We start from the raw sequence: 12,907 nt of genomic DNA, 5'->3' as shown, positions 1-12,907 counted from the left end.
GGGGACAACAGAGGATGAGATGGTAGGATGGCATCACTGACTCAATGGACATGAGCTTGAGTAAACTCCAGGAGTTGGTGATGGACAGGGAGGCCTGGCGTGCTGCAGTCCATGGGGTCGCAAAGAGTCAGACAAGACTGAGCGACTGAACTGAACTGAACTGATACTCTTTTTGGGATCCTTCATAATTCTGGATAATAAAATCCTAAATGATTCACTGGGGGAGTAAAAGAAGATTTAAAACCAAGTGCTGGATTTCCCTGGGAGTCCAAGTGGTTAAGACTCTTGTGTTTCCAATGCAGGGGGCAGGGATTCAATTCCCAGTCAGGGAACTAAGATCCTACATGGCGTGCCCCTCCCCCAAATCCTTAAATTATTTTACCAAGAATCCTTTGTATCTCTGAATGCATCTTTTGACCACATGAGATATTAATTATATTGAATTATCTTTCTCTCTTATGTCTACTAGATTCTAATTTCAATTATTCTCATTTTCATCTAAAGTACTGGATATCTTAAATTCTTCCTTTATATATAAAATTTGATTTTCAGTTGTGTCACTTCTGTTCTACGTAATTTTAAAATTAATTAATCCTGTAGTTATTTGGTCCTCAATTTATTTTCTTGGTTCTATAATATTTTCTTTTATCTCATTTTGTTTTCATAACACCATCTCATCACTGAACTCTTATTTATTAAATTCACAGTCCATTGAGTTGTTCTGCAGTTGTAGAATTATATATATATTTTTTGCCTTTTCTTTGTTTAAATATAAATTTATTTAGAATTATATATTTGTAAGGAAATTCTTTGTATTCAGTTCAGTTCAGTTCAGTTGCTCAGTGGTGTCCGACTCTTTGTGACCCCATGAACCGCAGCATGCCAGGCCTCCCTGTCCATCACCGACTCCCGGAATCCATCTAAACCCATGTCCATTGTGTCGGTGATGCCATCCAACATCTCATCCTCTGTCATCCCCTTCTCCTCTTGCCCTCAATCTTTCCCAGCATCAGGATCTTTTCAAATTAGTCAGCTCTCTGCATCAGGTGGCCAAAGTATTGGAGTTTCAGGTTCAACAAGAGTCCTTCCAATGAACACCCAGGACTCATCTCCCTTAGGATGGACTGGTTGGATCTCCTTGCAGATCTTCTGCAACACCACACTTCTTTATAGTCCAACTCTCACATCCATACATGACCATTGGAAAAACCATACCCTTGACTAGACGGACCTTTGTTGGCAAAGTAATGTCTCTGCTTTTTAATATGCTGTCTAGGTTGGTCATAACTTTCCTTCCAAGGAGCAAGCGTCTTTTAATTTCATGGCTGCAGTCACCATCCGCAGTGATTTTGGAGCCCAGAAAAATAAAGTCAGCCACTGTTTCCCCATCTATTTCCCATGAAGTGATGGGACCGGATGCCATGATCTTAGTTTTCTGAATGTTGAGCTTTAAGCCAACTTTTTCATTCTCTTCTTTTACTTTCATCAAGAGGTTCTTTAGTTCTTCTTCACTTTCTGTCACAAGGGTGGTGTCATCTGCATATCTGAGGTTATTCATATTGCTCCTGGCAATCTTGATTCCAGCTTGCGCTTCCTCCAGCCCAGTGTTTCTCATGATGTACTCTGCATATAAGTTAAATAACTTATATGCAGGGTGACAATATATAGCCTTGACATACTCCTTTTCCTATTTGGAACCAGTCTATTGTTCATGTCCAATTCTAACTGTTGCTTCCTGACCTGTATACAGATATTCACTGAGTTGTTTTTCTCAGGACAGGTTTTTGCAGTACATTTTTCTTGCTTTAATTTTTGCTGTAAGTTTGCACAGTTGGATCCATTGATTCTTTGGGTCTTATTCAGCTTTTTTTTTTTTTTTTTTTTTAAATAGTTTTATTCATTTTTAGCTATGCTGGGTCTTCCTTGCTGCACAGGCTTTTCTCTAGTTGCAGTGCATGAGTTTCTCGTTGTGGTCACTTCTCTTGTTGCAGAGCATGGGCTCTGGAGTGCACAGGCTTCAGTAGTTGTGGCTAGTGGGCTCAGCATTTGCAGCTATCAGGCTCTAGAGAACAGGCTCAGTTGTGGGGTGCATGACTTAGTTGCTCCGCAGCATGTGGGATCTTCCCGGATCAGGGATGGAACCCATGTTTTCTGCACTGGTAGGCAGATTCTTTACCACTGAGCCACCAGGGAAGCCCATGCTTGTTTTATTTAGTGTGATATATTATAGGTGAATTCTTTTTTTTTTAATGTTTATATTTATTTATTTGGCTGCACTGGGTTTTAGTTGTAACATGTGGGATCTTTTAGTTAGAGTACGTGAGGTCTTAATTGTGGCACGGGGGATCTAGTTTCCTGACCAGGGACTGAATCTAGGCCCCCAGCATTGGGAATGCAGAGTCTTAGCCACTGGACCACCAGGAAGTCCCATAGATGAATTCTTATCTTTCATCCTTTCATATTTGAGAGTGGCTATCATGTGAGTCTTGGTTATTTTGTATTCTGTGTACTTTTCTAAAGCTTCAGGGAATGATGTGCATGGGAGAGATGGAAAGGGTATAAGGAACTCACCAAGGTACCGTAGAGTCTTTGTTCGATTATTTCTCTTTCCCAAGATTCTGTTAAACATTCTTGTTTCATTCTATATACCTAAGGAGTTACCCCATTCCTATGGAAGTCTCTAGCTTCACCTTATTTCACCTGTTCATTGTTTAAGGTCAGATCTTTTGTTTCTGTTAGAGTCAACCTCAGGGAAAATTGTTCATTTTCCCTGGTGCATCACTTACTCCTCAGCAGTGTTTCCACTGCTTCTCAGTCAGAAGATAAGTGTACAGATAGGTACTCAGTTTGCTTCTTTTCAGATCTGGAGCTATTAGTGAGAATTTGCAGGATTTCATTAACACATCAATATGGCTTCTGGGGAATGCTGATAGGGTGGAGCTGAGAGCCCACTGCTATTCCTTTCTGTTCCTCATTGGAATCTTGCTTCTTTCCTTGGTCACCAATTTTTGAGCTTTATTGTGTTTAATTATCCTACTGTGTTTGCTACTGTTGGAACTCTGCCAGTTTTTAAATTTTTTAATTTATTTACTTAATGGTTGTGCTGGGTCTACATTGCGACGAGCAGGGGCTACTCTTTGTTGTAGTGCCTAGGCTTCTCAATGTAATGGCTTCTCTTGTGGTGCACAGGCTCTAGACACACAGGCTTCAGTAATTGCAGTACTCGGTCTCAGCAGTTGTGGTGCACGGGCTTAGTTCCTTCATGGCATGTATAATCTTCTTGGACCAGGGATCAAACCTGTGTCCCCTGCATTGGCAGGTGGATTCTTATCCACTGTACCACCAGGGAAGACCCTCTGCCGGTTTTTAAATTATTTCTCACACTTGATTAGAAACTAGTAGTAGGAAGTTCTGTGGTATAATCTGAAGTAGCCACTTTAATCCACAAGTGTTTTTCTCAAGAGCTGTTTATTTATAGGTGATGTTTACTATGTTTTGGTCACCTACTATGGAACAGGCATTATGCTAACTGTTTTACATACATTTATTGGAAGGACTGATGCTGAAGCTGAAGCTCCAATACTCTGGCCATCTGATGTGAAGAGCTGACTCATTGGAAAAGACCCTGATGCTGGGAAAGACTGAAGGCAGGAGAAGGGGATGACAGAGGATGAGATGGTTGGATGGCACCACTGATTCAATGGACGTGAGTTTGAGCAAACTCCAGGAGATGGTGAAGGACAGGGAATCCTGGTGTGCTGCAGTTCACGGGGTCGCAAAGAGTTGGACACGACTGAACAACTGAACAACAAATTTCCCATAGCAGCCCTATTATTATTAAACTCATTTTTACAGATGAGACAACCAAAGCTCTAATATAGAACTCTTATCCACAGGAGTAACTGGGCCAATTGAAACTAGAGTTTAACTTCATTTTCATTAAAATATATACTCTAAAATATGTCTTCTACCTCTACTGTGCTGGAGAGCAAAACAAACAGGAAAAAACACACCAACCAGTGGAAAAAACATACCAACCAGTAAGACATTTTTCTTTCCCAATTTTCCCTCTCACATTCATTTCATCCAGGCTCCAAACATTTATTAAGCATTACTATGTAGTGGCATCAGGCAGTGACGCCCACTGAGGATAGTGGGTTCTGAAGTCCAAGCTGAGGAAGTAGTCAATAAAATGCTGATTAAAGAAAATGTGACTATGTTGCCTATGTGTAGCCATTGGGATGACTACTATGAAAAACAAAACAAAACAGAAAATAACGCATGTTAATGAGAATATAGAGCAATTAGAACCCTTGTGCATGGTTGGTGGGATTGTAAAATGGAAAACAGTATGGACACTCCTCAAAAAATAAAAAACAGGAACTATCAAATAATCCAGCAATCTCACCTCTGGTATATATCCAGAAGAATTCAAAGCAGGATCTCAAAGGGATATTTGTACATCCATGTTCACTGCAGCATTATTCACAAAAGCCAAGAGGTGGAAGCAACCCAAATGTCCACTGATTGATTAACAGAGAAAATGTGATGTATATACACAATAGAATTTATGAAGCCTTGAAAAGGAAAAAAAATTCTGACACATGCTACAATGTGAATAAACCTAGAGGACATTATACTAATTAAGTGAAAGAAGCCAGTGACAAATACAAATAGTATATGATTCCACTTATAAATGGTACTTAAAGTAGTCCAATTCAGAAAAATAGAAAGTCAAATGGTGGTTACCGGGGACTGGGGAGAGGAGATAAAGGAGAGTTGTGAGTTTCAGGTTTGCAAGATGAAAACGTTTCAGAAATCTGCTTCACAACAATGTCAATGCATGTAATGCTACTGAACTGTACCCTTAAATATGGTTAAAGTGATGAATTTTATATTGTGTGTTTACCATAGTTAAAAAAAAAAAACAGGAAGTTCTATAACACTGTCAGAAAGATAGCTCTGTTTCCTGTTCTCTCCACAGCCACTTGCTCTGCTCTGAAGCAGGATTTGATTCTACCTTGGCCAAAAAAGACAGGGAAAAGCTAAGCTTGTGTGGTGAAGAAAAGCCTCTATCCTACCTCATGGGAAAACATTCACATACTTTTGTCAGTTTCACACAGATTAATCTAGTTTTCATTTTGTCTTTCCCATCCACTGGGTGGTTTTATTTTGTTTTAAGACAAGGAGAACTGCCAAAAAAGAAAAACCCCAGGGCTTACTTCTGTAGGATGGATCCCTTAATGATCAGCTCCTCATCCAAGTCTGCTTCATTAGCCATGAAGAGCAGCCTCTTGCCTGTGCTGTCCACTCCAACGAAGTCACGCTGCTCCACTGAATCACACACAAAAAGGAAAATCAAACAAAGCCATTGGCCATGCCTGTGTGACTAAGTCAGGGGACAGGGCACCTGCTCACAATGCTTTTGGAACCAAATACAGGAGTGAGTATTATTTAACACATACTCATCACAGTGTTTAAAACATGGGCAGTCACAATTTTTTTGTATTGCTCTAGAGGATATAATTAGGTTAGCTGGTAAACTTGAATAAAGTCTGCAGACTAAAGTATTATGCCAATGTAGTTTCCTGTCTTAGGAGATTGTCCTTTTGGGGTGAGGAGTATGGGGGAAAGACACACATTGATGTGCTAAAGGCAAAGGGAATCATATCTGTAATTTATTCTCATAAATCAGAAAAATAATGATTATATAATATATTGTTTATCATCAGGTATATTGAATACATAAGAGGGAAAGAGGGAGAATACTAGAGCAAATGGTAATTGGGGAATCTGGGTAAAGGATATATGCAATCTCTGTACTACCCCTATAACCTATAAATGTGAAATTATATATAAAAAATGAAAAGTTAATGAGATGATGGATATTTTAATTAGTTTGTGGTAATCATTTTATAATGTTTACATATATCAAAACATTATGCTGTTTATCTTAAATATATAATTTTTATTTGTTAAAAATAATAAGTAAATATAAAATATGAAAAGTTAAAGAAAAAGAGGGGCAATCAAGATACTGCTTAGCCAAATTAAGTGGATGAATCTCAAGTTCACTGCATGGAACAGAAGGAAAGTACAACTGCTTCTCTGCAAATAATAACCTAGGTCTGCTCACTGTGTAAATAAATGGGAATAGTGTTTAAGGACATCCACATTTAGCCAACAGTAACTATATGTGTATTATGTACTAGATTCTATGCTGTGGATGGGAGCAATGAAAGAAAATAAGGCACATATTTACTAGATGAGGAGAGTTCTCTGGCAGACAGTGATCTTATAGGCTGCCATATTATTGCTGTCTTCTGTGTCATATTTCTTTCCCCCAACAAGATTACAAATTCTAAAAAGGCAGATTTATGATTCCTTTAGATCTTCCACAACATCTAGTACAATGTTGAACACTTAATAAAATCTGCCAGTAACATCCGTACAGTATCTGTTTATAGCTTACAAAAGCATTTTCACATAAAGACAGCATAGTGTAATGATTAAGAAGAGAGCTTCTGAAGTTAGACTACTTGGGTATGAATTCCACATACTAGCTGTACATCTTTGAGCAAAATACTAAACTTCTATTCCTCAATTTCATCTGTAAGAAGGAAATATTAGTGCCGACACCTACCTCACAGGATTGTTAGGAGAACTAAATGAATTAATAGTTATCTGTAAAACTGTATTTAGTGCTTTTAACCAGAACATCAAATAAAATGTTTAAGTTTAAAAAATTAAACAAAAAACACACTCTCATTTGATCTTTACAACAATCAAAGCAATGATTTAATACCTCTTTGAAAGAGAAAAACTAAAAGTTGAGTTCTAGGAAAAATGGCCATCTCTAAAGATGAACTTGTCTACCTCCTATTGACAGACAATGGCCACTATATAACCTAATATGCTTCCCTGTTGGCTGCAGCTGCCTATACCTAAAACCAAATGTTTCACTTAAGTGTACAATGTGTTTAGTTCAGGTTCTTGAAAGCATTCATTCTTTCAAATGTTTTTGGTTAGCTCACATGCAGTGTTTTAATCTGAATAGGGAGAAACTGTCATAAAAAATTACACTTTTCTTTTTGTTACCAAGATAACTGAACTCCAAAGAAGGAAGGATAAATAATGCCAATATGCTGCTATCAAAAGTCTACAAGCAGTAAATGCTAGAAAGGGTGTGGAGAAAAGGGAACCCTCTTACACTGTTGGTGGGAATGCAAATCTAGTAGAGCCACTGTGGAGAACAGCGTGGAGGTTCCTTAAAAAACTGGAAATAGAACTGCCACCCAGCAATCCCACTCCTGGAAATACACACCGACAAAACCAGAACTGAAAGAGACATGTGTACCCCAACATTCATCACAGCACTGTTTATGATAGCTAGGACATCCTAGATGCAACCTAGATGTCCACTGGCAGATGAATGGATAAGAAAGCTGTGGTACCTATACACAATGGAGTATTACTCAGCTATTAAAAAGAATACATTTGAGTCAGTTCTAATGAGGTAGATGAAACTGGAGCCTATTACACAGAGTGAAGTAAGTCAGAAAGAAAAATACCAATACAGTATATTAACACATATATATGGAATTTAGAAAGATGGTAATGATGACCCTATATGCAAGACAACAAAAGAGACACAAATATAAAGAACGGACTTTTGGACTCTGTGGGAGAAGGCAAGGTTGGGATGATTTTAGAGAAGAGCACTGAAACATGTACATTATCATATCTGAAATAGATGACCAGTCCAAGTACAATGCATGAAACAGGGTACTCAAAGCCGGTGTACTGGGACAACCCAGAGAGATGGGATGGGGAGGAAGGTGGGGGGTGGGGTTTGGGATACGTGGACACGTACACCTGTGGCTGATTCATGTCAATGTATGGCAAAAACCACCACAATATGGTAAAGTAATTAGCCTCCAATTAAAATAAATAAATTAATTTTAAAAATTAAAAAAAAAAAGAATGCCAATATGAAATTTACAGAGAATTTCAACTGAAGCTATATTTTACAGAGAATTTCAAATGCCTCAAAGCAACTGTGACATATATCAATTCATCCATTACATGGAAACTTGAGAATATAACAAAGTCTGCAAAGGTCTGATTACAAGCCAACATTTTAAAAAGAAATAACACAGAGATGTTATTTTTGGATATATTTGGAGTGCTTACCCTATCCAACTCCTCTGGCCCACAGAAACCTTGAATTACTCAATGTCCTGGGAGCAATAATTTCCAACAAATCAATTTTTCAGCTATGTTGCACTTCAGTCACATTTCCCTCACTCTCAGGCCCCCCTCCTTCTATTGGCTTCTTTGTAGCTACCATAGTAACTAGGACCTCAGAATATGATACAAATTATAGAAACTTGGACAGGTTTCTTTCTGTTCTGCATTAACAAAGTGAATTCCACCTGGGAAGCAGAGCAAGAACATCCTAAGATTGTCCATCCTAAGAGAAAGTTTACACAAATAAGGTTAAGAAGGCAGGTAAAACTATGAACTCCCATCTTAAAAAATTGTCATAACCATATCCATATATTTTTCCAGTTGTTTTTTCCTTCTGTTTCCTCTTTAGTCATTTACTTATCCATTCATTCATTCAACTAAGAAATATATTTGTGCACCACCCTGTGACAGGTCATATGTTTGGGGTGGGGAATTTCATCTCATTTTATGAGGCCAGTATGATTCTGATGCTAAAACCAGACAAAGATATGAGAAAGGAAGATTACAGGCAAATTCACTCATTATATAAATATATGAATCCTGAATAAAATATTAGCAAATAAAAAGTAATAGTGTATATTGTAGATTTAAAAGGGTTACAGATTTGTTGTAGCTCTTCCCATCAAGAAATAGAGCCTAGAATGTAAAATGGTAGCCACTGTGGAAAACAGCATGGTGGTTCCTTAAAAAATTAAAAATAGAATTACAATATGATCTAGCAATTCCACTTCTGGGTATATACCCGAAGGAATGAAAGTAAGGTCTTAAAGAGATATTTGTATACCCATGTTCATAGCAGCATTACTCAAAATAGTTAAAATGTAGAAGCAACCAAAATGTCCATCTGTGAACTAAGCAGATAAGCAAAATGCGGTATATACACATAAGACAATATTATTCAGCTTAAAAAGGAAGGAAATCCTAAAATATGTTACCACATAGATATACTTTGAGGACACTGTACTAAGTCAAAAAAAGACAGTGACAAAAAGACAAATACTATATAAGTCTATTTATATATGGTACTTAAATTAAGGTAGCCAAAATCATACAGACAGAAAGCAGATGGCATTTGCCATGGGCTAGGAGGAGGGAGAAAATGGGGATTTATATTTAACGGCTATGAAGTTTTAGTTTTATAAGATGAGAAGAATTATGGAGAAGGGTAGAGGCGATGCTGCTCCACATTATAAATGTATTTAATGCCACTAAACTACATTTTATGTTACATGTTTTTTACCAAAGCAAAAAAGTGTGAGGAAAAAAGAGTGCTGACCAGAAGGGAAAAAAAAATTAATAAGGTTAGCTCCCCATCCTTTATATCTAGGTTGGTCTAGTGACTAACTTTGACTAACAAGAGTTTGGAGAAAGTAACACAATGTAAGTTCTGATTTTTGGCCTCAAGAGATTGTGTAGCTTCTGTTATTTTCTTAGAACCTGCTGCTGCTGCCATGTGAACAAGCCTGGGCTAGCTTCCTGTGTAAGAGACTAAATGAAAAAAGAAAGGGACTTCCCTGGTGGTCCAGTGGCTAAGACTTCACACTTCCAATGCAGGGGGGCCTGGGTTCAATCCTGGTCAGAAAATTAAATCCCATATGCTGCAACTATGAGTTCACATGCCACAACTAAGACTTGACACAACTAGATAAATAAATAATTTTTTTTTTTTTTTAAAGAAAGAAACGTGGCTGTCCCAGCTAAAGCCCTAGACATATTAGTGGGTTCAGCTTTGGTAGGCAGGCTCAAAGAATTATAACAGCTTCCTAGCATTCATACCCTTCTGTATCCTCTCCCATTGAATATGGGCTGGCCTAGCTACTTGCTTCTATCCAGCAAGGGGAAAAAGTAATGAGATATTATATTTGTGATTAGGTTACATAAATTCATAACTTATGCTTTGCTAGAAGATTCTCACCTTGGAGAAAAGGTCCATTTAACAAATGGAGCAAGGAAGAAGGGACATCTACATGGGAAAAAAAAAAAGCCAACCTCATACCATATACAAAAGACAAATCTGTTTGGATCAAGGAATTATGTGTCAAGCATAAAACTTAAAAATTCTTAATAGAAAATCTAAGTTAACACTGTTCAGAACTTGCAGTACAGAGTTCTTCAGCAAGACATAAAAAAGAATGAAAATTTGCCATTTGTAACAACATGTAGGGACCTGGAGGGTATTATGCTTACTTAATGAAATAAGTCAGATGAGAAAGACACATACAGTATGTTATCACTTATATGTGAAATTTTAAAAATAAAGAGAAACAGACTCACAGATATAGACAACACTAGTGGTTACCAGTGGGGAGAATGAAGATGGAGGCATAAGAGAGGTAGGGTATTAACAGGTACAAACAACCATGTATAAAATAAATAAGCTAAAAAAAATAGATTGTACAGCACAGGGAATGTAGTCAGTATTTTATAATAACTATAAATGGAATATAATCTTTAGAAACTGAATCACTATGATGTACACCTGAAACTTAGATAATATACTTTAATAAAAAAAAAAAAAACAGGCAAACAAAACAGGGAATTGGAGTTTAAGAGGACATTAAACATGTATGAATAAAAGTTCACTTAATTTTTTTTAAAAAAAGGAGATTAATTTGAGAAAAAAATGTCAGAACTGAGGACTTGAATTTTCAGACAGAAAAAGCCCAAGAGATCATCCAACACAAGAGATGACGATTAAACACTAAGGTATATCAATGTGAAATTTTAGAAGTTTGGAAATAATAAGACTCTATAAGTTTCTAGAAAGGGAAAAAAAAGTTTCATACAAAGACTCAAGAATCACTATGCCATTGGACTTCACAGAAAAGCTAGAATATAGTGAAATAATACCTTCAAAATTTTGAGGGGTCAGGATTTCCATGAGAATTTTATATCCAGCCAAAATATCCAATAAGTATTAGAGCAGAATAAAGATGTACAAAAGCTCACAAAATTTATTTTTCACAAACCCCATCTTAGGAGGCTACCAGAGGATATATTTTTATACACACACACACAAAGGTACATTAGCTAAGAAAGAGGAAAATATGAGGCTCAAGATATGAGAATGAAGGGTGAACCTAAAAAGACAGTTCTATAGCAGAGCAACTAATCCAGAATCTAGGAGAGAGATCTTCAAGAATTTGAAATTCTGGGAATACTTAGACTGTTGGAAAGTAATTAGAGGAGGAAATTCACACAACTGGGATTAAGGCTGAATTGGTAATAAATACATAGAAAATTAGGCAAATGAAAAAAACAGGACAAATTATAGGAAAATAAAGAGAAAAATAACAACATACTACAAGGTTCTGCTGTGAATATCATTTGTAAGTTCATAGTAATGTAAACATATATTCAGTTAATCAACACTACAATATAAGCCACTATATTAGGAAGCTGAGGAGACTGGAAATTTGCACGCCTTGTGTGTAGGGGGAGAGGGTGTGGTAAAACAGAACTAAATCTTTAAGTTTCACAGTAGAAAGTAAGTAGATAATTCCTAAAACTAAAAACATCAAGACACAGCAAACAAAAGCATGTCATTTGAGATGTGGGATTAAATGTGAAAAAAAATTGGCTAAAAATGTTAAGTGGCTGCCTCCTAGTATGGTGAGGATAAACAGGATGGGGGTTGCTACTTATTATAATATACCATGAATAATTACAGTACTTTTAAAATTATGGGCATATAAAACACTGATAAAAAATTAAAATTAAATAAAAAAAAAGAGAAAGAAATGAACTAGAAAGTCCAGGCTGTGGAGTTAGAAGCCATGAGTTCAAATTCTGATTCTATCACTTAGCACTGATGTGACTTTTGAACAACTATCCACAAAGTGTTATTAGGCCATAGATGGATTATACAAGTTGGGAAAGTAACAAACCTACCTAGCCCCATTAATTTTATCTTGTGAACAAATCTTGATTATTTATGTTTCTCATATAGGGCTTAGTATAGATTTCATATATAATATGTCCTAAATTCAATGACTACATCAACATTTAATGTATTTGTTAGTCAGGGATCTGATTTCATACCAGCTACCCCTTCTGTACCTAAGTAAATCACTCGCCTCCTCCTTTTCAAATATTATGCCTTGAAACACATTTCCCTGTAACTGAAACATTAAATTGCCCCCTGTATTTTGTACATGTTCCTGCTATTGTACCTGTCACACCATGACATACAATTTCTACTATATTTGAACTTATTTCTCTACACTGATTCCTTAATCACAAGAATTTCAGTTTTGAGTATACAGGGGTTTCAATCACTTCTGTTGGACATGATTAGGGGGAAAAAAGGGTTGGGGCAGAAAGAATGAGATTGAGAAGAGAAAAAAAGATAAATCAGACGCCTAAACAGGAGTAGAAGTTTGCTTGTTGAAGTAGAGCTTTGAGAGAAATAAAGGAAGCTGAAGCAAAAGAAATACAGACTCAGAACTGCCTGCCAACATGTGTTAATATAGAGGGAGCTAAGCTGACTGAGAGGTGACAACCAAGTGACAGCTTTCATTTGTGAGATTCTGAAGCACCCTGATATATATTGATCTTGTTTGGACCCAGGTAAAGAACCTGCCTGCCAATGCAGGAGACATAAAAGACAAGGGTTCAATCCCTGGGTCAGAAAGATCCCCTGGAGAAAGGCATGGCA

General features: G+C 36.9%; 1 protein-coding gene across 1 annotated transcript in view; it reads right to left on the bottom strand.

Moving 5' to 3' along the window:
- The window catches only part of EIF2B3 (eukaryotic translation initiation factor 2B subunit gamma), a 112,802-nt gene that overhangs the window by 54,710 nt on the left and 45,185 nt on the right, over window positions 1-12,907 (bottom strand). Inside the window, exon 5 of the mRNA XM_070786663.1 lies at window positions 5,223-5,334. Coding sequence (XP_070642764.1) covers window positions 5,223-5,334 — 112 coding nt within the window. The remainder of the gene's footprint in view (window positions 1-5,222; window positions 5,335-12,907) is intronic.

Source organism: Bos indicus, chromosome 3, assembly GCF_029378745.1.
Source record: "Bos indicus isolate NIAB-ARS_2022 breed Sahiwal x Tharparkar chromosome 3, NIAB-ARS_B.indTharparkar_mat_pri_1.0, whole genome shotgun sequence".
NCBI classification, from domain to species: Eukaryota; Metazoa; Chordata; class Mammalia; order Artiodactyla; family Bovidae; genus Bos; species Bos indicus.
This window is presented reverse-complemented; position numbering and strand designations above follow the sequence as displayed.